Source organism: Aethalodelphis obliquidens, unplaced genomic scaffold (assembly GCF_003676395.1).
Source record: "Aethalodelphis obliquidens isolate GAN/ISIS:26980383/991018 unplaced genomic scaffold, ASM367639v1 scaffold11, whole genome shotgun sequence".
NCBI lineage: Eukaryota > Metazoa > Chordata > Mammalia > Artiodactyla > Delphinidae > Aethalodelphis > Aethalodelphis obliquidens.
In genome coordinates, this window is record NW_020837955.1 from 5,663,419 (window position 1) to 5,690,476 (window position 27,058).

Consider the following 27,058-nt stretch of genomic DNA (forward strand, 5'->3'; position numbering starts at 1 on the left):
AGGGATGGGATTGCTGGATCATATGGTAGTTATATTCTTAGTTTTTTAAAGGAACCTACACACTGTTCTCCATAATGGTTGTACCAATACATTCCCACCAGCAGTGTAGGAGGGTTCCCTTTTTCCACACCATCTCCAGCATTTGTTGTTTGTAGATATTTTGTTGATGGCCGTTATGACCAGTGTGAGGTGATACCTCATAGAAGTTTTAGATTTGCATTTCTATAATAATTAGTGATGTTGAGCATCTTTTCATGTGCTTTATGGCCATCTCTATGTTTTCTTTGTAGAAATGTCTATTAACATCTTCCACCCATTTTTTGGTTGGTTTGTTGGGGGTTTTTGTTATTGGGCTGCATAAGCTATTTGTATATTTTGGAGATTAATTTCTCGTAAGTCACTCCAATTGTGAATATTTTCTCCCATTCTATGGGTTGTCTTTTTGTTTATGGTTTCCATTGCTGCGCAAAAGCTTTTAAGTTTCATTAGGTCTCATTTGTTTATTTTTATTTTCATTACTGTAGGAGGCGGATCAAAAAAGATCTTGCTGTAATTTATGTCAGTGTTTTGCCTATGTTTTCCTCTAAGAGATTTATAGTATTAGCCATACATTTAGGTCTTTAATCCATTTTGAGTTTATTTTTGTGTATGGTATTAGGGATTGTTCTAATTTCATTCTTTTACATGTAACTGTCCAGTTTTCTCAGCACCATTTATTGAAGAGACTTTGTTTTCTCCATTGTATATTCTTGCCTCCTTTGTCATAGATTAATTTACCATAGGTGCATGGGTTTGTCTCTGCACTTTCTATCCTGTTCCATTGATCTATATTTCTGTTTTTGTGCCAGCACCATACTGTTTTGATTACTGTAGTTTTGTAGTATAGTCTGAAGTCAGGGAGCCTGATTCCTCCAGCTCTGTTTTTCTTTGTCAGTATTGCTTTGGCCATTCGAGGTGTTTTGTGTTTCCATACAAATTGTAAAAATTTTGTTCTAATTCTGAAAAATGCTATTGGTAATTTGATAGGGATTGCATTGAATCTATAGATTGCTTTGGGTAGTATAGTCATTTTCACAATATTGATTCTTCCAGTCGAAGAACATGGTATATCTCTCCATTTGTGTCATCTTTGATATCTTTCATCAGTGTCTTATAGTTTTCAGAGTATAGGTCTTTTGCCTCCTTAGGTAGGTTTATTGCTAGGTATTTGATTCTTTTTGATGTGATTGTAAATGTGATTGTTTCCTTAACTTCTCTTTTTGATCTTTCATTGTTAGTGTATAGGAATGCAAGAGATTTCTGGGTACTAATTTTGTATCCTGCAAAAAATTTACTGAACCCATTCATGAGCTCTAGTAGTTTTCTGGTAGCATCTTTACAATATTTTATGTATAGTATCATGTCATTTGCATACAGTGACAGTTTTACTTCTTTTCTTATTTGGATTCCTTTTACTTCTTTTTCTTCTTTGATTGCCATTGCTGGGACTTCCAAAACTATGTTGAAAAAAGTGGCAAGAGTGGACATCCTTGTCTTATTCCTGATCTTCGAGGAAATACTGTTTTTCACCTTTGAGAATGGTGTTTGCTGTGGGTTTGTCATGTATGGCCTTTATTATGTTGAGGTAGGTTCCCTCTATGCCCCCTTTCTGGAGAGTTTTTATCATAAATGGATGTTGATTTTTGTCAAAAACTTTTTCTGCACCTATTGAGATGATCATATGGTTTTTATCTTTCACTTTGTTAATGTGGTGTATCACAGTGACTGATTTGCATATATTGAAGAATCCTTACATAGCTGAGGTAAATTTCACTTGATCATGGTGTATGATCCCTTTAATATATTGTTGAATTCAGTATGCTAATATTTTGTTGATGATTTTTGCATCTATATTCATGAGTGATATTGGCCTGTAATTTTCTTTTTTTGTAGTATCTTTCTCTGGTCTTGGTATCAGGGTGATGGTGGCTTGGTAGAATGAGCTTGAGGGTGTTCCTTCCACTGCAATTTTTGGGAAGAGTTTCAGAAGTATAGGTTTAACTCTTTTCTAAACGTTTGACAGAATTCACCTGTGCACCACTGGTCCTTAACTTTTGTTTGTTAGAAGTTTTTTAATCACAGTTTTAATTTCAGTACTTGTGATTGGTCTGTTCATGTATTCTGTTTCTTTTTGGTTCGGTCTTGGAAGGTTGTGCCTTTCTAAGAATTTGTCCATTTCTTCTAGGTTTCCCATTTTTTGGCATATAGCTTCTTGTAGTAATCTTTTATGATCCTTTGTATTTCTGTGGTGTCAATTGTAACTTCTCCTTTTTCATCTCTAATTTTTATTGATTTGAGTCCTCTCCCTTTTTTTCTTGTTGACTGGCTAAAGATTTATCCTTTTTTTTTTTTTTTATCTTCTCAAAGAACCAGCTTTTAGTTTCCTTGATCTTTTCTTCATCTCTATTTCATTTATTTCTCCTCTGATCTTTATGACTTCTTTCCTTCTATTAACTTTGAGCTTTGCTTGTTCTCTCTCTAGTTGCTTTAGGTGTAAGGTTAGGTTGTTTATTTGAGATTTTTCTTGTTTCCTGAGATAAGATTGTATTGCTATAAACTTCCCTTTTAGAACTGCTTTTGCTATATCCCATACGTTTTGGATTGTTGTGTTTTCATTGTCATTTGCCTCTAGGTATTTTTTGATTTCCTCTTCGATTTCTTCAGTGATCCATTAGTTGTTCAGTAACATATTGTTTAGCCTCCCCTCCACATGTGTGTTTTTTAGTTTTCCAGTAACTTGATTTCTAATCTCATAGCATTGTGTTTGGAAAAGATGTTTGATATGATTTCAATTTTCTTAAGTTTACCAAGACTTGATTTGTGACCCAAGATGTGATCTATCCTGGAGAATGTTCAAGGTGTCCTTGAGAAGAAAGTGTATTCTTCTGCTTTGGGGTGGAATGTCCTATGAATTTCAATTAAGTCCATTTGGTCTAATGTGTCATTTAAGGCTTGTGTTTCCTTATTGATTTTCTATCTGGGTGGTGTGTCCATTGGTGTAAGTGGGGCGTTAATGCCCCCCATAATTATTGTGTTACTGTCAATTTCTACTGTTATGGCTCTTAGCATTTGCCTTATATATTGAGGTGCTCCTATGTTGGGTGCATATATATTTACAATTGTTGTATTTTCTTGTTGGATTGATCCCTTGATCATTATGTCATGTCCTTCATTGTCTCTTATAAGAGTGTTTATTTTAAAGTCTATTTTGTCTGATATGATTATTGCTACTCCAGCTTTCTTTTGATTTCCTTTTGAATGGAATACCTTTTTCCATCCTCTCATTTTCAGTCTGTGTGTTTCCCTAGATCTGAAGTAGGTCTCTTGTAGACAGCATATATATGGGTCTAATTTTTGTATCCAGCCAGTTTGTGTCTTTTGGTTGGAGCATTTAATCCATTTACATTTAAGGTAATTATTCGTATGTACTTATTGCCATTTTCTTAATTGTTAAGATGTGTTTTTGTAGGTCTTTTTTCTTCCCTTTCTCTATTGTTCTCTTATGATTTGATGACTATCTTTAGAGTTTGGATTGCTTTTTCACTTTTGTGTGTGTATCTATTGTAGACTTTTGATTAATGGGAACCTCAGTTCTCATGAGGTTTTGAGATAGCAGTCTACATATATACAAGATTGATTTAAGTTGCTGGTCCCCTAACTTCCAATGTATTTCCAGTATCCTGTATTTATACTCTCCACTTCTCATGATTGCTGGTTTTGATATCATATTTGTGTGTGGATGATTTTCTACCTTCACTGTATATTTACCTTTACCAATGAGCTTTCCCATTCATAGTTTTCTTGTTTCTAGCTGTGGCCTATTCTTTTTCCTCTAGAGAAGTTCCTTTAGCATTTGTTGTAAAGCTGGTTGGGTGGTGCTGAATTCTCTTAACTTTTGCTTGTGTATAAAGCTTTTGATTTGTCTGTGGAATCTCAACGAGACCCTTGCTGGCTAGAGTATTCTTGTAGGCTTTTCCCTTTCATCATTTTAAATATATTTTGCCTCTCCTTCTGGCCTGCGGAGTTTCTGCTGAAAAATCAGCTGATAACTTTATGGGAATTCCCTTATATGTTATTTGTTGCTTTCCCCTCATTGTTTTCATATTTTCTCTTTGTCTTTAATTTTTTCTGTTTGATTAATATGTGTCTTAGTGTGTTCCTCCTTGGGTTCATCCCGTATAGGATTCTTTGTACTTCCTGGACTTGAGTGTTTCCTTTCTCATGTTAGGGAAATTTTTGGCTATAATATATTCAAATATTTTCTTAGGCCCTTTTTCTTTCTCTTCTCCTTCTGGGACCCCTATAATGCAAATGTTGGTGTTTTTAATGTTGTCCCAGAAGTCTCTGAGACTGTCCTCATTTCTTTTCATTCTCTTTATTCTTTTCTGTGGCAGTGATTTCCATCACTCTGTCTTCCAGCTCACTTATTTGTTCTTCTGCCTCATTTATTCTGTTATTGATTCCTTTAGTATGTTTTTCATTTTAGTTATTGTATTGGCCATCTCTGTTTGTTCTTTACGTCTTGTAGCTCCTTGGTAAATATTTCTTGTATCTTCTAGATCTATGCCTTCATTTTTTTCCTGAGATTTTGGATCATCTTTACTATCATTACTCTGAATTCTTTTCAGGTAGATCACCTACCTTCCCTTCATGTAATTGTTCTTGTGGGTTTTTATCTTGTTCCTTCATTTGCAACATATTTTTCTTTTTTTCTGTCATCTCATTTTGTCTAACTTTCTTTGTTTATGTTCTCTTTTCTACGGGTTCCAGGGTTGTAGTTCCTGTTGCTTCTGGTGTCTGCCCCCTGGTGGGTGAAGTTCATCCACAGGCTTGTGCAGGCTTCCTGTGGGAGGGACAGATGCCTGTCCTCCTGTGGGTGGAGCTAGGTCTTGTCCCTCTGATGGGAAGGGCGGTATCCAGGAGTGTGTTTCAAGGTTGCTGTGAGCTCAGTATGACTTTAGGCAACCTGTCTGCTGATGGTTGGGGCTGCGTTCCTGTCTTGCTGGCTGTTTGGCTTGAGGCTTTCCAGGAACCTGGAACCTGTAGGTTGTTGGGTGGGGCTGGGTCTTGGTGCTGAAACAGGGACCTCCAGGAAAGCTCTTGCCAATCAATATTTTCTGGGGCCTCTGCCGCCTGTGTCCTTACCCCCACAGTGAGCTACAGCCAACCCCCACCTCCGCAGGAGACCCTCTCTGACCCCACGTCAGGTCTAGCCCTAGTTCCTATGGAAGTATTGCTTTGTGCTGGGTCCCAACCCACATAAGGTCTTGTGTGCACTGAGAAATGGTCTTTTTTTTAAAAAAAATTATTTATTTATTTACTTATTGGCTGCATTGCATCTTTGTTGCTACATGCAGGCTTTCTCTAGTTGCAGCGAGCAGGGGCTACTCTTCGTTGTGGTGCTTGGGCTTCTCATTGCAGTGGCTTCTCTTATGGCAGAGCACAGGCTCCAGGCGCATGGGCTTCAGTAGTTGTGGCATGTGAGCTCAGTAGTTGTGGCGCATGGGCTTAGTTGCTCCACAGCATGTGGGATCTTCCCACACCAGGGCTCGAAGCTGTGTCCCCTGAAATGGCAGGCAGATTCTTAACCACTGCACGACCAGGGAAGTCCTGAGAAATGGTCTTTTGTAGGAGAGGTGCTATTTGTCCCACCAGCTCACTCTCTTCTGTTCACCAGAGCTGTATGCTCTAGGGGTGCCCCCTGTGTGGGTTGTATTGGCCCTTCTGTTGTGGAGGGCTGATTACTGTGGGTAGTTCGGTAGGTGTGGCTGGCCCCCAGTCCCATTGGTTTCCGGGTCCTGCCTTGTTCAAAGGCTTCTGGCTGCTGGTGGGCGGCACTGGGTTACAGGTTGGCTGGTTGGTGAGGCTGGAGGTCCTGTATCTAGTGTTGGCTTATTGGTGGATCAGGTCAGGACCCAGGTAGTTCTGGAGCTGGCTTTGGCCTGCTGGTGGGTGGTTCTGGTTCCTGACACAGTTGCAGGGTCTGTGGTGTCCCAAAGCAGGTGTTGACATGCTCTTGAGTGAAGCTAGAACCCGGGGTGGCTGGCTGAGGGGCCTATGATGTTTTGGAGCTGGTGTCAGCCTGCTGTTGGGTGGGGCCAGGACCCACGGTGTTCTGGCTGGTGTTAGTCTGCTGGTAGGTGAGGCTAGGTCCTGGGGTTAGTGCTAGCCCACTGGTGGGTGGAGTCAGGTCCTGGGGTCTCTGGCTGTGGGGCCTGGGGCTCCCAGAGCTGACATTGGCCTGCTGGTGGCCAGAGCAGGGCCCAGAGAGTCCTGGAGCTACTGCTGGCCCATTGGTGAGAAGTGCCATGTCCTGGCTGCAGGTCCAGAGTTGGTTTTGGCCCACTGGTGGGTGGGGCTGTGTCCCTATAGGTAGCTGAAGGACCAGAGGGTCCCAGGGCTAGTGCCAATGGATAGGGCCAGGTTCTGGTCCTAACAAGTTAGAGGGAGGATTCCAAAGTGGCACCTGCCAGCACCAGTGTCCTAGTGGTAATATGAGCTCCTCAAAATGGCTGCCACCAGTGTCTGTGTCCCCAACATGAGCTCCAGTTGCCTCCTGCCTTTCCTGAGGGAGTGTCCAACATCAGCAGGTGGGGCTGACCCAGACTCCTTTCAAATGACTGCTTCTACCCTGGGTCTCTCAAAACGTGTGAGATTTAGTGTGTTCCTTTTTTAGAGTGGAGTCTCTATTTCCTATAGCTCTCTGGCCTTCCCAAATGTAGGCTCCACTGTCCTTCAAAGGCAAATATTCTAGGGGCAAATCTTCCCAGAGCCAGACCCCTGGGCTGGTGAGCCCAGTGTGGATCTGGGACCCATGTGCCTTAGGGAGAACCTCTACAATTGTAGCAATCATCCTGTTTGTGGGTCACCCTGCCAGGGGTATGGGTCTTGACTATACCATGTCTCCACCTCTCCTACCCATCTCCTTGTGGATCCTTCTTTATATCTTTAGTCATAGAATATCTTTTCTGTCAGTCTTCAGGTCTTTCTCTTCAATAGTTGCTCTGTAAATAGTTGTAATTTTGATGTGCCCATGGAGGAGGTGAGCTCAGGGTCTTCCCAATTTACCATCTTGGCTTTCTCTTGCAGTGTATAATTTTTAAGTCAAAAAGAAATCACCTTTCTGTAATACAAATAAACAACTCTTAAATTGTCTTTGGGTAAACCTAATCTTTTCACATATCAATTTTTTTGAAGTGAAGTATGCCCAAATTTGTGATAACCTTACCTCCAAAGAGTCCTTCTATTACCCCAATAACTTTACTGCCTTTCCAGCTGTTTCCCAGTGGTCTCAAGATGACACAGTCTCCATTATGTCTCCCAGCCAAAAAAAAAAAGGAAAAAAGAAAAAAATTCTTAGGCTTTCACAGAGTCCTTCTCTAGTCATTCAAACAATGTTTCTTTATATCTAGACTTTGAATCAGTGCATATAAACCAAGAAAGCACTTATAAGTCAGAGAAAGTTTTCTGAAGGTAGTTAATGCCTGTGCTGAGATCAGAACAACTTGAGTTGGTGATTGGAAAGTGGAAAGTTAGAAGGGAATGCAAAGGTCTGTATACGACTGGAAGTGGTTGCAAAAGCCTGGAAGCCCAGCAAGTGGTTGGGAGCCTGGGGAGGTAAGTTCATTCATGGGTTTGACTGCATCCTGAGGGCATCCAGGAGCCATTGGAGGGAGCTAGGAATGCCAAGAAAAGATTAGAATTTTTAAAAAATAAACTGGACCTCAGTAAGAGTAGGTTGGAGGCAGATAAGGACTAGAGGCATGGAGATTTTTAAATATATTATTACACATGAGAAAGTTAATTTTAAACGAGGAAAAAGGGCAAAGTAGTAATGCTCCTTTGAACTCAGACACAGAGAACAAGAAGCAGTATGAAGCTCAAAACTTTTAGTATAACATATACTTTTATTTTGTTATATGTTTCAACTCTTTTTTTTTTTTAACATCTTTATTGGGGTATAATTGCTTTACAATGGTGTGTTAGTCTCTGCTTTACAACAAAGTGAATCAGTCATACATAAACACATGTTTTCATATGTCTTCCCTCTTGCGTCTCCCTCCCTGCCACCCTCCCCATCCCACCCCTCCAGGCTGTCACAAAGCACCGAGCCAATATCCCTGTGCTGTGCGGCTGCTTCCCACTAGCTATCTACCTTACTACGTTTGTTAGTGTGTATATGCCCATGACTCTCTCTCGCCCTGTCACAGCTCACCCTTCCCCCTCCCCATAACCTCAAGTCCGTTCTCTAGGAGGTCTGCGTCTTTATTCCTGCCTTACCCCTAGGCTCTTCATGACATTTTTTTTTCTTAAATTCCATATATATGTGTCAGCATACGGTATTTGTCCTTCTCCTTCTGACTCACTTCACTCTGTATGACAGACTCTAGGTCTATCCACCTCATTACAAATAGCTCAATTTCGTTTCTTTTTATGGCTGAGTAATATTCCATTGTATATATGTGCCACATCTTCTTTATCCATTCATCCGATGATGGGCACTTAGGTTGTTTCCATCTCCGGGCTATTGTAAATAGAGCTGCAATGAACATTTTGGTACATGACTCTTTTTGAATTACGGTTTTCTCAGGGTATATGCCCAGTAGTGGGATTGCTGGGTCATATGGTAGTTCTATTTGTAGTTTTTTTAAGGAACCTCCATACTGTTCTCCATAGTGGCTGAACCAATTCACATTCCCACCAGCAGTGCAAGAGTGTTCCCTTTTCTCCACACCCTCTCCAGCATTTATTGTTTCTAGATTTTTTAATGATGGCCATTCTGACTGGTGTGAGATGATATCTCATTGTAGTTTTGATTTGCATTTCTCTAATGATTAATGATGTTGAGCATTCTTTCATGTGTTTGTTGGCAGTCTGTATATCTTCTTTGGAGAAATGTCTATTTAGGTCTTCTGCCCATTTTTGGATTGGGTTGTTTGTTTTTTTGTTATTGAGCTGCATGAGCTGCTTGTAAATTTTGGAAATTAATCCTTTGTCAGTTGCTTCATTTGCAAATATTTTCTCCCATTCTGAGGGTTGTCTTTTGGTCTTGTTTCTGGTTTCCTTTGCTGTGCAAAAGCTTTGAAGTTTCATTAGGTCCCATTTGTTTATTTTTGTTTTTATTTCCATTACTCTAGGAAGTGGGTCAGAAAGGATCTTGCTGTGATTTATGTCATAGAGCGTTCTGCCTATGTTTTCCTCTAAGAGTTTGATAGTTTCTGGCCTTATATTTAGGTCTTCAATCCATTTTGAGCTTATTTTTGTGTATGGTGTTAGGGAGTGATCTAATCTCATACTTTTACATGTACCTGTCCAGTTTTTCCAGCACCACTTATTGAAGAGGCTGTCCTTTCTCCACTGTACATTACTGCCACCTTTATCAAAGATACGGTGTCCATATGTGCATGGGTTTATCTCTGGGCTTTCTATCCTGTTCCATTGATCTATCTTTCTGTTTTTGTGCCAGTACCATACCGTCTTGATAACTGTAGCTTTGTAGTATAGTCTGAAGTCAGGGAGCCTGATTCCTCCAGTTCCTTCTTTCGTCCTCAAGATTGCTTTGGCTATTCAGGGTCTTTTGTGTTTCCATACAAATTGCAAAATTTTTGGTTCTAGTTCTGTGAAAAATGCCAGTGGTAGTTTGATAGGGATTGCATTGAATCTATAGATTGCTTTGGGTAGTAGAGTCATTTTCACAATGTTGATTCTTCCAATCCAAGAACATGGTATATCTCTCCATCTATTTGTATCATCTTTAATTTCTTTCATCAGTGTCTTATAATTTTCTGCATACAGGTCTTTTGTCTCCTTAGGTAGGTTTATTCCTAGATATTTTATTCTTTTTGTTGCAATGGTAAATGGGAGTGTTTTCTTGATTTCACTTTCAGATTTTTCATCATTAGTATATAGGAATGCCAGAGATTTCTGTGCATTAATTTTGTATCCTGCCACTTTTCCAAATTCATTGATTAGCTGTAGTAGTTTTCTGGTAGCATCTTTAGGATTCTCTATGTATAGGATCATGTCATCTGCAAACAGTGACAGCTTTACTTCGTCTTTTCCGATTTGGATTCCTTTTATTTCCTTTTCTTCTCTGATTGCTGTGGCTAAAACTTCCAAAAGTATGTTGAATAATAGTGGTGAGAGTGGGCAACCTTGTCTTGTTCCTGATCTTAGTGGAAACGCTTTCAGTTCTTCACCATTGAGAATGATGTTTGCTGTGGGCTTGTCATATATGGCCTTTATTATGTTGAGGAAAGTTCCCTCTATGCCTACTTTCTGCAGGGTTTTTATCATAAATGGGTGTTGAATTTTGTCAAAAGCTTTCTCTGCATCTATTGAGATGATCATATGGTTTTTCTCCTTCAATTTGTTAATATGGTTTATCACATTGATAGATTTGCGTATATTGAAGAATCCTTGCATTCCTGGAATAAACCCCACTTGATCATGATGTATGATCCTTTTAATGTGCTGTTGGATTCTGTTTGCTAGTATTTTGTTGAGGATCTTTGCATCTATGTTCATCAGTGATATTGGCCTGTAGTTTTCTTTCTTTGTGACATCCTTGTCTGGTTTTGGTATCAAGGTGATGGTGGCCTCGTAGAAGGAGTTTGGGAGTGTTCCTCCCTCTGCTATATTTTGGAAGACTTTGAGAAGGTTAGGTGTTAGCGCTTCTCTAAATGTTTGATAGAATTCGCCTGTGAAGCCATCTGGTCCTGGGCTTTTCTTTGTTGGAAGATTTTTAATCACCGTTTCAATTTCAGTGCTTGTGATTGTTCTGTTCATATTTTCTATTTCTTCCTGATTCAGTCTTGGCAGGTTGTGCCTTTCTAAGAATTTGTCCATTTCTTCCAGATTGTCCATTTTATTGGCATATAGTTGCTTGTAGTAATCTCTCATGATCTCTTTTATTTCTGCAGTGTCAGTTGTTACCTCTCCTTTTTCATTTCTAATTCTATTGATTTGAGTCTTCTCCCTTTTTTTCTTGATGAGTCTGGCTAGTGGTTTATCTATTTTGTTTATCTTCTCAAAGAACCAGCTTTTAGTTTTATTGATCTTTGCTATTGTTTCCTTCATTTCTTTTTCATTTATTTCTGATCTGATTTTTATGATTTCTTTCCTTCTGCTAGCTTTGGGGTTTTTTTGTTCTTCTTTCTTAATTGCTTGAGGTGCAAGTTTAGGTTGTTTATTCTAGATATTTCCTGTTTCTTAAGGTGGGCTTGTATTGCTATAAACTTCCCCCTTAGAACTGCTTTTGCTGCATCCCACAGGTTTTGGGTCGTTGTGTCTCCATTGTCATTTGTTTCTAGGTATTTTTTGATTTCCTCTTTGATTTCTTCAGTGATCACTTCATTATTAAGTAGTGTATTGTTTAGCCTCCATGTGTTTGTATTTTTTACAGATCTTTTCCTGTAATTGATATCTAGTCTCATGGCGTTGTGGTCAGAAAAGATACTTGATACAATTTCAATTTTCTTAAATTTACCAAGGCTTGATTTGTGGCCTAAGATATGATCTATCCTGGAGAATGTTCCATGGGCACTTGAGAAAAATGTGTATTCTCTTGTTTTTGGATGGAGTGTCCTATAAATATCAATTAAGTCCATCTTGTTTAATGTATCATTTAAAGCTTGTGTTTCCTTATTTATTTTCATTTTGGATGATCTGTCCATGGGTGAAAGTGGGGTGTTTAAGTCCCCTAATATGAATGTGTTACTGTCGATTTCCCCTTTTATGGCTGTTAGTATTTGCCTTATGTATTGAGGTGCTCCTATGTTGGGTGCATAAATATTTACAATTGTTATATCTTCTTCTTGGATCGATCCCTTGATCATTATGTAGTGTCTTTCTTTGTCTCTTTGAATAGTCCTTATTTTAAAGTCTATTTGTCTGATATGAGAATTGCTACTCCAGCTTTCTTTTGGTTTCCATTTGCATGGAATATCTTTTTCCATCCCCTTACTTTCAGTCTGTATGTGTCTCTAGGTCTGAAGTGGGTCTGTTGTAGACAGCATATATAAGGGTCTTGTTTTTGTATCCATTCAGCTAATCTGTGTCTTTTGGTGGGAGCATTTAGTCCATTTACATTTAAGGTAATTATCGGTATGTATGTTCCTATTCCCATTTTCTAAATTGTTTTGGGTTCGTTATTATAGGTCTTTTCCTTCTCTTGTGTATCTTGCCTAGAGAAGATCCTTTAGCATTTGTTGTAAAGCTGGTTTGGTGGTGCTGAACTCTCTCAGCTTTTGCTTGTCTGTAAAGGTTTTAATTTCTCCATCAAATCTGAATGAGATCCTTGCTGGGTAGAGTAGTCTTGGCTGCAGGTTTTTCTCCTTCATCACTTTCAGTATGTCCTGCCACTCCCTTCTGGCTTGTAGGGTTTCTGCTGAGAGATCAGCTGTTAACCTTATGGGGATTCCCTTGTGTGTTATTTGTTGTTTTTCCCTTGCTGCTTTTAATATGCTTTCTTTATATTTAATTTTTGACAGTTTGATTAATATGTGTCTTGGCGTATTTCTCCTTGTATTTATCTTGTATGGGACTCTCTGTGCTTCCTGGACTTGATTAACTATTTCCTTTCCCATATTAGGGAAGTTTTCAACTATAGTCTCTTCAAATATTTTCTCAGTCCCTTTCTTTTTCTCTTCTTCTTCTGGAACCCCTATAATTCGAATGTTGGTGCGTTTAATGTTGTCCCAGAGGTCTCTGAGACTGTCCTCAGTTCTTTTCATTCTTTTTTCTTTATTCTGCTCTGCAGTAGTTATTTCCACTATTTTATCTTCCAGGTCACTTATCCGTTCTTCTGCCTCAGTTATTCTGCTATTGATCCCATCTAGAGTATTTTTAATTTCATTTATTGTGTTGTTCATCGTTGTTTGTTTCATCTTTAGTTCTTCTAGGTCCTTGTTAACTGATTCTTGCATTTTGTCCATTCTATTTCCAAGATTTTGGATCATCCTTACTATCATTATTCTGAATTCTTTTTCAGGTAGACTGGCTATTTCCTCTTCATTTGTTAGGTCTGATTTTTATCTTGTTCCTTCATCTGCTATATGTTTTTCTGTCTTCTCATTTTGCTTATCTTACTGTGTTTGGGGTCTCCTTTTTGCAGACTGCAGGTTCGTAGTTCCCGCTGTTTTTGATGTCTGTCTCCAGTGGCTAAGGTTGGTTCAGTGGGTTGTGTAGGCTTCCTGGTGGAGGGGACTAGTGCCTCTGTTGTGGTGGATGAGGCTGGATCTTGTCTCTCTAGTGGGCAGGTTCACGTCTGGTGGTGTGTTTTGGGGTGTCTGTGGCCTTATTATGATTTTAGGCAGCCTCTCTGATAATGGGTGGGGTTGTGTTCCTGTTTTGCTAGTTGTTTGGCATAGGTTGTCCAGCACTGTGGCTTGCTGGTCGTTGAGTGAGGCTGGGTGCTGGTGTTAAGATGGAGGTCTCTGGGAGATTTTTGCCGTTTGATATTATGTGGAGCTGGGAGGTCTCTTGTGGACCAGTGTCCTGAAGTTGGCTCTCCTACCTCAGAGGCAGAGCCCTGACTCCTGGCTGGAGCACCAAGAGCCTTTCATCCACACGGCTCAGAATAAAAGGGAGAAAAAGTAGAGGGAATTAGTAGAAGTATGAAGAAAGAAAGAAGGAAAGGAGGGAAGGAAGGAAGAAAGAAAGAAGCAAAGAAGTAAAGAAGGCAAGAAGGAAAGAAAGGAGGGAGGGAGGGAGGAAGGAAGGAAGGAGGGAAAGAAGGAAAAACAGAAAGAAAGAAGATACAGTAAAAATAAAATAAAGTATAATAAAGTTATTGAATTAAAAAAAAATTATTATTTAGAAAAAAGGACGGATAGAACCTTAGGACAAATGTTGGAAGCAAAGCTATACAGACAAAATCTCACACAGAAGCATACACATACACATTCACAAAAAGAGGAAAAGGGAAGAAAATCATAGATCTTGCTCCTAAAGTCCACTTCCTTAATTTGGGATGATTGGTTGTCTATTCAGGTATTCCACAGATGCAGGGTATATAAAGTTGATTGTGGAGCTTTAATCCGCTGCTTCTGAGGCTGCTAGGAGAGATTTCCCTTTCTCTTCTTTGTTCTCACAGCTCACAGGGGCTCAGCTTTGGATTTGGCCCTGCCTCTGCGTGTAGGTCGCTGGAGGGCGTCTGTTTTTTGCTCAGACAGGACGGGGTTAAAGGAGCCGCTGATTCGGGGGCTCTGGCGCACTCAGGCCGGCGGGGAGGGAGGGGCACGGAGTGCGGGGCGGGCCTGCGGCGGCAAAGTCCGGCGTGACTTTGCACCAGCCTGAAGCCCGCCGTGCGTTCTCCCGGGGAAGTTGTCCCTGGATCCCGGGAACCTGGCAGTGGCGGGCTGCACAGGCTCCGCGGAAGAGGGGTGTGGAGAGTGACCTGTGCTCTCACACAGGCCCCTTGGTGGCGGCAGCAGCAGCCTTAGCGTCTCCCGCCCGTCTCTGGGGTTCGCGCTTTTAGCCGCGGCTGGCGCCCGTCTCTGGAGCTCCTTTAAGCAGCGTTCTTAAACCCCTCTCCTCAGGCACCAGGAAACAAAGAGGGAAGAAAAAGTCTCTTGCCTCTTCGGCAGGTGCAGACTTTTCCCCGGACTCCCTCCCGGCTAGCCGTGGTGCACCAACCCCTTCAGGCTATGTTCAAGCCGCCAACCCCAGTCCTCTCTCTGCGCTCCGTCCGAAACCGAAACCCGAGCCTCAGAGCCTCAGCTCGCATCCCCGCCCGCCCCGGCGGGCTCTCGGGCTGGTGAGTGCCGGTCGGCACCGATCCTCTGTGCGGGAATCTTCCCGCTTTGCCCTCCGCACCCGTTGCTGTGCTCTCCTCCGCGGCTTCGAAGCTCCCCCCTCCGCCCCCCGCAGTCTCCGCCCTCAAAGGGGCTTCCTAGTGTGTGGAAACTTTTCCTCCTTCACAGCTCCCTCCCACTGGTGCAGGTGCCGTCCCTATTCTTTTGTCTCTGTTTTTTCTTTTTCTTTTGCCCTACCCAGGTACGTGGGGAGTTTCTTGCCTTTTGGGAGGTCTGAGGTCTTCTGCCAGCCTTCAGTAGGTGTTCTGTAGGAGTTGTTCCACGTGTAGATGTATTTCTGGTGTATCTGTGGGGAGGAAGGTGATCTCCGCGTCTTACTCTTCCGCCATCTTCAAGGTCCCCCTAAACCCTTTCTTTTGAATAGGGTTTGGTTGACTTTTCTGGAAAGGTCTAGACGGTAAATAATGTAGGCTTTAATTGCCATATGGCCTCTTTCTCACTATTCAACTCACATGCTGTTGTAGTGTGAAAGCAGCTTTAGACAATATGTATTGGCTTTGTTCCAATAAAACTTTATTTACAAAAATGGACTGGGGGTGTGGGCGGATATGGCCCATGGGCTGTAGTTTGCCAAACCCTGCTTTTGAAAAATAAGGAAAGGGAGGTTCAGAAAAGTAAAGAAACTTAGAATTGCAGAATTTTATTACTAAAGGAACTTTAATAATCCTCCTTTGGGTAAGGAAACCAAGGCCCCAGTAATTCATACTACTTTACAAAGCAATTTATGGCACATGTAACCTAGCAAAGAGTTTTATACGTATGACATCATAATTATAGTGAAGACAGTGTTTTGTTCCTATTCCAACCTGTATTTATTACTAAAACTCTCAGGTTTTCATCTCTTCTGAAAAATCTTGAAGATCGTGCTCTCCCTAGGAATTGTAAATTCCCCAATCCTGTGACTAACATGATTTCTATTGGGAGTCTTTGTTTCTCATGCCACTAACCTTCATGCTTCTAAATTTGAGTCTTCACCCAAGTGGCCCAAGTAACTTGTTGTACCAACTTTAGATGGTCTGGGTTCTAAGCATGTGTCTATCCATTAGCCTGTTAAAATGTATATTTGTTATATCGAGTTTAAGGTAGTTTCTGCCAAAGGATTAGGAATTTGAGTGAATTCATCAAGGCTTTACTGCAGTTTTACTGCCCCTCATTCAGGGTCTAATGACATATTCTGTTATCTTCTACCTGAGGGTGGGTTATTCACATTGCTGAATTCCCACGCTGAGTCTAAGGCAGGCCTTGGCTTTCTTTTGTGTGTGCTAGTTGTATCAATCAGAATGGGCAAGGTTATGCTGCTAAAATAGGTAAAGCCAAATATTAGCATTTCCAAACAACAATATATTCCACCATAAAATCTTTGTGGGTTGGTAGGAGCTCTGCTTCTCTTGATTTCAGTCCTCACTCTGCTTCTGAAGCTGACGGAACAGCCACTGATGAACTGCCCATCGCGGAAGTAGAGGGAAGGGAGGATGTGTTGAAGCAAGAATTGGCTCTTAACATTCATGCTTGAAGTGACAGGCTCCCCTTTCAATGGCCAAAGCAAGACAAAGGCCTAAACCTGCCTTCCATGGGGCAGGGAATTCCTCAGGGAGGGAAATAGGAGAACGGTGAACTGAAGTAAAAAATCCAGCTGAGCCAGAAGCTCGAGTCTTTGTTATCATTTCTCCCTAGAGGACTAAGAGCCATCATGCAAATTAAACTCCTAGTATCCTGCCCTGGTATACCAGATACCTGAAGTGGTATAAATCTATTGTTTTGGCTTTTTAAATCAAGATGTGGATGTATTCCTTAACAAAAATAGTTTATTATTCACATACTATTTGAATATGGAAAATGGAAAGGACAGCTATATAGGTAGAATATAAATGTCATTTAACAGGCTTTGGATGTCAATGACTATAGATTTTTTTTTTTCTTTCCTCCTTCACCCTACCATTCCTGAAATGCTTTCCCATGGGCCATATTTTCCTGCATCCCTTCCATGAATATATACAACTGTTTCCATCTGAATAAGCTAAGATGCTTGTTATAAATTCAGATTTCTGGACTGTACCTGAAAATAGCTGTAGATGATGCTGGGAATCTATGTTTTTACCATATTTTCTACAGACATTTTACGACATTGATGTTTGGAAAACATTGTTCTAGAACATATACTTTGAGCCTGTCCCTTAAGTTTTATGAAATCCATGGCCAGACTTTGTGGCTTGTGGCCTTGGTTTTTCCCTTCTTCCTTTTTTTTTTCTTTTCCCATGAGGTTGAGACGTAACCTTTTTGGCTTTGCTAATTGGCATGTGATGGATTTGTCTTTTGCTTCATAGACTCACCTTGGGTGAAAAACAGTTGTCGGAGGTAAACATTACTATTTTATTAATTTATAGGCCTTTTGAATTAGAAAGGAGAAATATGGAATACAGAAGAGAACTGTAAATAGGACTCTGGAAAAGAATATTAGCATTGTGGCTGTCCTATATTATGTGCATAACACTTTCAGGGTTATAACTGAGAATCTCAGGGTAGGTCTGCAAGCATAACATGTGATCAACTTGGACGATCGTGCTACCAGTTCATTCATCTCAAATTTAGTATTGATTCCTATTGTCATAGTCAAGTAAGTGTTCAGTGATTTACTTCAATGGCAATTAACATGCACAAGATGTGACAGTGGCATGGATGCAACATCCTCACCATCTTCCCCCCCCCAACCCCACTAATGATCATGAGGATTGATCTGTGTACCTCTGCAAAAACTGTGTGATTAGTACAAAAAAAATAACCTGGGATCAAAGAAGACGGTTCTTAGATCAAGGGTGTGAAAATAACAGAACTTAAAGGACAAATACTAAAAACTTACAGTTCAGTTCTATTTGTAGGAAAAATGAAATTATTGGATTGCTATGTGACATAGTATTTTTTAAGGTTATTTTATTGGCTCTGTCTGAGAAAGCTAACCGAATTGAATTTCTAGTTTTCATTAAAAAGGGGTTTCAATTCACCGTCACTGGCAATGTGATGTCAACAAGACAAATGCAGTTAGATTAAGGGGATCTTTATGTTGTAGCCAGTTTTTAAGTTGTGTACCATTCACTGCAGTGAGGAGCAAAGGGATGTAGCAACAATATGTTCACCAGGGCTGTGGAGAGTTGAGTTTGTCGCAATCTTATTGTTCTCTAAATATATATTCTTTATGCATGTGAAGTTTAACAGAGGGATTAGGTGAACAAACCTTAGACAAAGATTCATGAAGTTACTTTTCATATTAAATAATTCCCTCCTAGCATGTCTTGTATTCTTGTATGTTGCCCCTTTGACGGTGTGCCTAGTTCAGAGTTTGGCTAGGGGTAGCCCAGAAAGGAGTGAGTGGTAGTAGTGGTGATGGTGGTGGTGTGGTAGTTGCATACAGAAAACTGCTAATTTTCAGGTTCGTGTGGCTCTTCACACTGGATGGCCTAATGTAACCCTGTTGAATTCTTTAAGCTGATTTGTTGGACTAGTTTTATATTAGATGATAACACATCATTTTATGATGGATACTTGGGTTATAAGTATTTTCTACATTGTTATAGTGACATTCTACAATAGCACTATATGGTATTTCAATTCTAATATATTAATTCTATCCTAAAATCTTGTTTGAAATTAAACATCAACTAATTTCAAAAGTAATTATTTTTTTATTTCAACTCTATAAAGTATACAACAGGCACTCGGCAATTACAGCTGCAGGAAAAATACAGAGCAAATCAAAGCAGGTTAAGTTTATGAAAAAGTGTTTAATCTACATCAAAAGAGTGCAAGTGGTCAGTGACCATTTGATGACAGTTGTTGCATTCTGACTAACAAAGGACTCTTTCATGTAGAACGAATTGTAAGAGGACAATCAAATAACCATAGCTGTAAGAATACAAAAGAACTGAGCAGTTGTAAAAACATCATACATTGAAATAAATTTGATAGATGACGCTTCAAGAAATGTCCCTATACTTGGAAAGTCCAAACCTCTGAGTCACTGTCAAGGTCCCAGAGCTCTGTCCGTTGATGCAGGGGCAGATAAAGAGGAGGGCTAACAACACACCTTCAATGTTTAGCTTTCTAGGTCTGTTGAAAACTTGCCTTATAAGTGATTTGCATATACAAGAACTCAGAGGAAGCATCCTGTTTTGTTGCGTGGTGCACCAAGGTACTTTTTCATCATTGGTTTCATGACGAGGCTTGGCTAGCAGTCATTTTCCAATTTTTCTTTTGAGTTGGACTGTTGTTAATGGAGTCTAAAAAATGAGATATTTTAGAACTTGACTGCACTTATTTTTTTAACTGAATCTGCACAGCTTAGCAAAACAGGAATACCTGTATACAGACTGATAGTATGTCATATATTAATTTGACCTGCACATACATTTATACATTTCACAGAAATGACGCTGTATCTCATTAACAGATACACAGCTCTGGTACGTTTAACAGAAATAAGAGAACAACTTCATCATTTCTGTAATTCATCAATATTATGTAATAAAGGCTTATAAATTGTTAGCAGAAAGAACTGTAAAACGCAGCAAGCTAAGAAAGGACAACATTTTGAGGTGTGTTTGTCTTTGTCATGCAGCATAACACCAAATTTGTTTTTTTAATAGGATGCCATGAATTTAAGGCACTTGCAACAATGCCAGATAGCCAGGTCATGTTCTAAACTATGGGACAGATGGATAAACAGTACAGTTGACATAATTTTCAATAATACTGACAATTATGACATTAATTCAAGTCTACTTGGACCTAAAAACATTATTCAGTACAAATTAAATGAAATAATAATGCTGTGAAACACTAAAAAAAGTTACATGTACCACAAAATATCACACAGAAATACCTATTTACATAAATATTTGTCTGTGGTCCTACTGTGAAAGAAAACATTGTTATGGATAATGCACAAATCACCTCTACTGTATGAAATCAGCTCTAATATCCTTATTTTCGGTGCGGTAGCTGACTTCTTTAAATTTAAGTTCACCATCAGTTCAGTCTTTTAGAAATGAGACAAGAAAAATTCAGTAGTTGAATTTATATATTATACATGTGTGATTCACATGCATATCCCATAATTTTAAGTAAAAGTTATGATTTGTAAAGAATATAATCAAAATAAATTTGTTTTAAATGCCACATGGATCTGATTCCTATATTAATAACAAAGAAGGTACAAACAAATATCATTCCTAGCAAATTTCCAGAAATCACTTTCCCTAATGTATTCAATCTATCTCAGGTGTTACATTGCTCCTTTCCTTGGCAGTTTTCAGTTTTCCTGTGAGTCAAGACACACAGAAAGCCCTTATTTCCCATACTTGAAGTAGTAACAAGAAAGTCAGTTAACAAATCAAACAAGTTGGTGCTATTCTAACTTATCTGGATGTTCTTTAGTGGAAGAAAGTAGAGGGGGCATGAAAAATTCAGAAATAAAGTGAGATGTGCTTTTTATGAAGCTGACCATGAATTTTAGCCCTAGTGTCTTCATTAAGACAGATTTAAATCCTTAAAATTCAATGTTGAAAATTAGATGAATGTTTTCTCTTAGTAATTCTTGAAAGATGTAGTTCACCTTTATTGGTGATTGCTTTAGACAGCCTCATGCAATGCCACAGGTGAAATGAACAAAGATGCATTAACAAGTGGGAGAAACGACCTACAGTTACATTATGCTGAATGCTGCTTCTTCATTTTCTACAGAACTTGTACATATGGTTGTCTTAGACTTGAACCATAGTTCCAAATCCACAGTAAGTGCTAATCTCTGGGGCTATTGGAATATTTAAAAAGTTGGAGGAGAAGATTCTCTTACTTAAAATGACTAGGTGAATTTAATATTCTAGCAAACCTTTTGCATGCCTACACCACTGTCTTTAAAAAAAAAAATCACTGAACGTTGACTAATAACATTGAAATTATATTTTTAAAAGCCCAATTAAAAGCAATATTAAGCTTCTGAAGTAGCATTCATAGCTGGATTTTAACTTGATATGTTTAATTTTATCTTTTAATATCTGTAGAAGAAGTTGAGTATTTTGAGGAATAGTTCAATTTTGAGAAATAGGGAGGGAAAAATCTGATAATACAAGAATAATAATAATATCTTAGGATCAAAATTTCATTTAAATTTATTCTAATTATATATAATATGCCCTTAATACTCTTATTTTCCAAATGTTGCTTAGATTTTTATATTTTGATAACATCATATTCTAAAGTAGTCTTGGTATGAAAAATTCAAACAAAAATCATAATATATGCCTTCTTGGATACTATATAATCTCGGTGGACATATGTTTTGCAGAACTGTCTATATTTGATTGACTTTTTAAACACTCTCTACGGGAAAAGATCAAACCTCTGTTTAATATGCCATGTTCACATACAGTTCCAAATCAGGATGACAGCTCATAAAATCATACATTTGTCTAAGGAGGTACAATGCTACTTGTCCAGGAAAAGCTCCAAATGGCTGTGCTACTTTTGACAGCTAATAATTGTCAACTGGCCTGCCAACAAAAGGACTCCGTTTAGATTGCTGATTCTTTTCCCCATGTGAAAAAGCAAATCAATTCGATATTTCAAATCTGGTCTTTCCTAGCTAGTCTGATATTTCAGAATTGTAGTATTTCTGTTCTACTTAGCTCCAATTTACTTTTAAGAAATCGGGTTCCTGTTTCTACTCCTTTCCTCCTTTCACATGCTGATAGACTCCTTGCCCATTGACAAAAAGGTCATCACACCTGCCCAGGTTCTTGTCTTGTTCCCTGACCTCACATAGGTAAGGGTTCTCATTGGGTGAATCTTAATGATTTTGTGCTTGCTTTCTTTTCTTTTCTTGGTTCAGGCCTAAGACAAGAAGCTAGTTCAAATATATTTTTAGTCACCTTCCTCCCTCAACCCTAGACTATGTTGTATGAGTGAAATCTGACAGAGGTTAGGTTTGATAAATTTAGTGAAAATGCTTGATCCTCTGGCTACACATGTAATGACTAGAATTTGTGTTGTCTGTTTAGACACTGACATTTACAGATGAAAGATATACATAGCACCTATATATAGTTTTTTTTTTTTTTTGGGTGGATCTTCATCCCTCTCCAACCCACCCCACCCTACCCTACCCTAAGGGTTTATTTTTATAAAAGGGAATATTTTAAGCCTCAGTTTGAGGGTGTGTGAGATAAATAAAAACCAGTTGGCTGCTAGTCATTTATTTCCAGGACCATCTTTAAGCACGCTATTTAAAAAAATATGAAATGGTTTGTGAATTGCTTTTGTCCCACTCTGTCATGCCAATTTATCAAAAAGAAACAAATATCATGCATGTTGTGTTCTTCAGTCCTCTGTGAAAACACATATATACCTGCTATGAGACTTCTCTGCGGACTCCATAGCAGTTGTGCTTTGATCATATCAGTTTTTAAAATCTGTCAGAAAGGAAAGGTAACATTCAGTCTCGTCATCAGCACTGCTGGGAAAGAAAATCATGAAACTTCTAGCACTGGTTTGACATGAACTCTGTGACCAGCAGATGTGTGGTCCTCTTGTATACGGTATTTACACCAGCTTGCAGTAACAGAGTCTACAACCCTCACTTGAAGAAAGGGAAGAGTCCAGTTTTTGTACCACAGTAATCTAATCTATCGTACCCAATATATTATTTTTTGATCTTCTTGATAATTCTAGCAAGGTACTGACTCTCTTTGAAGTGTTTCTTACAGTCTTTCAAATTATAATCAGAGCAAAGCAAGGTCTTCGCAACAATAGAAAACATTTCTTTACTGGTGAAAGGCTTTGCTTCAGGACCACCATGTCAACTGCTATTTTTAGGTTCAAACAGAAAACATGTAAAGAGCACTATTGTCATCTAAGCAATAAGTCCTAATGCCACTGTAGTTACTGGAGCAGCATCGATCAAAGGCATCATGGTGACCCCGAGCACTAATCTTCTCTCTTTCTTTCAGGTTTGCTGGCAGCTGTGTCTCAGAAAAAGCTGTCTTCAGCAAGGCAGAAGCAGGTAAGAGAAATACATTAGAAGTCTACGTCCCATCCTGAGTTGTCGTCAGGTGGTGGTTCGTCATTGTCCTCAGGGAAACTGTCAAAATTGCTTGTGTCTGTGGGTGATGCGACCTGCGAACGAGAGAACGAACGGTAAAATTTTCTGATTTTTTTTTAGGGGCCTTCCAAGCTAGATTTTTAAAACATTCTTTATTCAGTCTGTATTCAATGGCTATTTTTGGAATGTCTACCATGAGCAGGTTTGTCCTTCGTATTGTCCTTTGTATTGGGGGTTACAGTGGTGAATAAAAATAGACATGGCTCTTGCCCTCATAGAGTTTACACTCAAGGAAAGAATAAATTGTGTGATTCAAACAAATAATTACAGCTGTAGATAATTATAAACTTTGGTTAGTGCTATGAAGAAAAAGTACAAGGTGTCATGAGTAAAAAAGAGTGATTGTGGAAAAAGTATTAAACCTAAGAATTAATGGTTTCCATAAAGAGGGTATATAGCACATGCAAAGGTCCTGAGGTGAGAAAGAGAGAGCTCCATGCTATGAAGTATCTAAAAGAGGTCAATTTGGCTACTGTATAAAAGAGGAGGGGAGTGAAATGAGAAATAGGCAGAAGGCATCTTAAGGATTTCCGTGTATTTATTCTAAGTATGATAAAAAGCCCTTTCTAACCTTAAGCAAAAACTCTTACAAGTTTACTGGGCAAAGTCCAATCTGCAGAGCATGAGTAAAAGCAGTAAAGAAACACTTTAATTTCCCTTATATTCTATAATATTTAGGACCTCATATTCTATTTTTATATATTTCCCCCATATAATTTAACACTACTGATTGCATAAAAGGAGACCCCTGGTAAATATAAGTTAGGATAATTTAGACTTAATATTTACCTCTTAAAGTTTCTTATACTGTTCTTGTTCTAAAAGTAAAACTTTATGAATGCAGTTAGCATCTGTAATTTGCTTTGTGAATAAACATAAATATTAGCATAGAAATAAATCTTAGAAGTAGGAAAAATATTTCTGTAGAAGAAGTGATCTTAAATTAGTCCCAGAGAAAGGAAGTATATAAATGAAAGGTTCAGGACTGCAAAGCAGCCCTCTCCTCCTTAGTTGAGACACATCACATTTTATTAGCTAGATATAGTATTGTATCTATAAATGCAGTCAATTGAAATCTATTTCAGGTTAATAGCGTGTAAACACTTAGTCGACTTAGTGGATTAGCAGTTTAACAAAACACCTAATGTGTTAAGAAAAGAGAATTTAAAAGAACACCATTGTGCTTAGGAGTGCTTCAGAGTACTCTGTGGGCAGGGGAAGAGGAGCTATGTGGGGCATAAGTGAGACAATACAGGCCAGGAATTGAAAGCTGTTGAAACTGATTGCTGGACTGTTGACCACACCCAACAGGAAACCAAAGGGCCAGGAATGTTTTGTTGTGGTCCATTTGGGTTGGACTCTTGGAGACAGAGCATGGTGGAGAGTAAACGGAAATCATAAACAGAAGGTAACAATAGCAGATAATCCTAACTCACACCAAGTATACTCAAGTACACACTAAATTGTTAAGAACTTATTGCATCTTGTATAGAGAGAAGATGTATGTGCAGAAATTTAAAACAGTGTACATAGTTTTGGTGGTAATTCATGAATATGACTAAATCAGGTTGTGAATATATTCTTGGGCAAAGATGTATAAAGGTTTTATATTACGAGGAAAAAAAGATTCATGATACTCTTCTGTCAATATTTAACACCGTTTTTAAGCTTGGATTTTAGAAGATGTCACTATTTTAATCTGGTATTTCTCCTATAGTTTATCTAATCTGATCATAGGATAAAAATGTAAAAATAGCAGACCTTTGATGACTGACAAACACCTTCACGTGTATCACACTAGTACAAGCTGGAAAGTCTACTTACACTTGGTATTATAGGAGGTGTCAAGGTGCCTTTTCTTAAGCCTTCCCAATTAAAGCCCTCAAACCATCTAAGAAAGGAAAAGAAGTAGACAGTTAAACACATTTTACCTCAGCTGAAGTCTTCGCATTGCAACCTATATATGATGTCCATGACTGATGGAAAACAGGCAAACATTTTCAATTTAACTGCATGTTTTTAAATGTTAGCTTATTAAATGGAATGCATATTTTTAAAAAAATCTAATTGTCAAAATTTTAGACACTAATTAGAAAGCAACTCCTTTTTAATGTCTCTCGGACCTTGTTCCTACACAATCATTATAACTTAATAAATGTCATAATATGCTGGGCCCTACAGGAGATTTATTTTAAGAAGGTAGAATCAGGGCATGAAGTGTCAGGACAGAAAATTATCTTTCCATCTTTGTCACTGATTCAGTGGGCAGCCTCAGTTAATTAACCTGTTCACATCACTGTCTTGGTCTCTAAGTATCCCATTTTCTTTCTTTTTTCTTTTTGGTAGAATAAAGGTATTTTGCGTATGGCTTTTCTGTAGAAATGAGGGCCAAATATCACAGAAGGTTTTTTGTTGTTGTTGTTGTCTTTGAAAGGTTTCATCGTTCACAAATGCTTACACCAAATTCCTGGCAGGCCTTTTAGAGATTCATAGGGTAAACACATTCCTCTTGGTAGATATGTGAATCTCCTCTGCATGTTACAGAAACAGACTAATAGGGAAAAACCAATATGGCCTTAGTTTAGCTTCAGATACATCCAGTCAACATGGATAAGGTTTGATATTCAAGATGCTACTATTGCTTGGAAAAAAAATAGATGCTATGACAGAGAAAAAAGACTGTACTCTAACTAGGAAATGGTTGGAAAAATATATTTTAGGTTGAGTCAAGGAAATGAGGCATGATAGATGGTGGAGTACTTTTGTTTTTAATATTGTGGTAGAGAAGAGAATTCCAGGATTAAAAATATGTATTTCTTCTTCATGCTCAAGAGGAAAAGTGCTAGTTAGTTTGAGTCAGGAAAAACTAAATTCAGTGAATCTGTTGTTTAGAATGTCAGAGGGTCAGATGTGTCTAAATAAAGTCCCAGAGACGCAACTCGAAAGGTCTTAAATAACAAGGCTAACTAGTCTACATGTCTCCTTGGATATTCCCATAGACTAATTGCATCAGTTATATACGACCACTACCTTAAAAACATCAGCCTGGGAAAATACTTTCTGAACTCTGAAACCTAAAGTTATAAGGAAAGAACACTTACTTGTGCTTTTGAATGTCTTTCACTCCATTTTTCAAATTCCCTAATCTTTCTGATGGATTATCCCTAAAAATAAAATAATTGTTAAGGAATCTAATTGTTTCCATATTATGATCCTTTAAAAAATAATGTGGTTGAAATGCTTACCTGCATAGTTTTTTAATTAAATTAGCAGCATTTTTGGCAATCTTCTTTGGAAATTCTATCATGTCAATCCCCCTCAATATGATGTTATAGGTTTTCATAGGATCTGGGCCTGAGAAAGGTGGGCTGCAAGAATGAGAGACATGAAAAGAGATAGTACTTGGTTTTCTAAATAAGAACACTTATTGTTATAGCTCCACAAATGACAGTTCTTATTTGGGGACATATATTAGTAGTGAAATGAAACTTGATTAATGGCAAAACAGTGTGGAAATGTTTCCAAGCAAATTGTTTAGCAAAACCCATAAATGGGTCAAGTTTGTCCACTGTTCCCCTCATTTCTTTTCAGTGCAGGTGACTTATCAGCTCACTGATTACACTTGGGATGAAGTCCAACATCATTAGAATGGGCTACAAGAACATCACTGGTATGACCCCATCTCCTGCCATTACCGTGCTCACTCACTGGGATCCAGGTAGACCAGCCTTTCTCTGCTCCTCTGAAGGTGCCCAGCACTCTCCCACCTCAGGGCACTGTTAGGTACTTCCCAGGCCTCCGGGCTAATGCCTCACTTATTAAGTGTTATGCTGCTTACTCAAAAAGGCCTGCTCTGATCACCCAAATGTAACGAATCATATAAACATTATCAACCAACAAACCTAATGTAATAATCTAATCAATCTAATACTGGAATTTAAACTTTAGTCTAAGTTAGATTCACCTGTTACACTCTTATAGAACCCTGTATGCCACTTACTATACTTTGTAACTACTTCATTTTGATGAGTATTTGTTTTATGTCTGTCTTCCC

The 27,058-nt window shown here is 38.8% G+C and overlaps 1 protein-coding gene and 1 long non-coding RNA gene across 4 annotated transcripts in view; one reads left to right on the plus strand and one right to left on the minus strand.

The window, feature by feature from the left end:
* LOC113623151 (uncharacterized) overlaps nt 1–27,058 on the plus strand; it is a 109,916-nt gene that overhangs the window by 43,045 nt on the left and 39,813 nt on the right. For both annotated transcript variants that reach the window (XR_003433798.1, XR_003433797.1), the window contains exon 2: nt 22,853–22,905. This is a non-coding gene — a long non-coding RNA (uncharacterized LOC113623151). The remainder of the gene's footprint in view (nt 1–22,852; nt 22,906–27,058) is intronic.
* The window catches only part of PRKG1 (protein kinase cGMP-dependent 1), a 1,182,918-nt gene continuing 1,177,298 nt past the window's right edge, over nt 21,439–27,058 (minus strand). For both annotated transcript variants that reach the window (XM_027111907.1, XM_027111906.1), the window contains exons 15-18: nt 26,250–26,372; nt 26,106–26,168; nt 24,829–24,895; nt 21,439–23,018 (exon numbers count right to left, since the gene is read on the minus strand). In XM_027111907.1, coding sequence (XP_026967708.1) covers nt 22,920–23,018; nt 24,829–24,895; nt 26,106–26,168; nt 26,250–26,372 — 352 coding nt within the window. In that variant the 3' untranslated portion in view covers nt 21,439–22,919. The remainder of the gene's footprint in view (nt 23,019–24,828; nt 24,896–26,105; nt 26,169–26,249; nt 26,373–27,058) is intronic.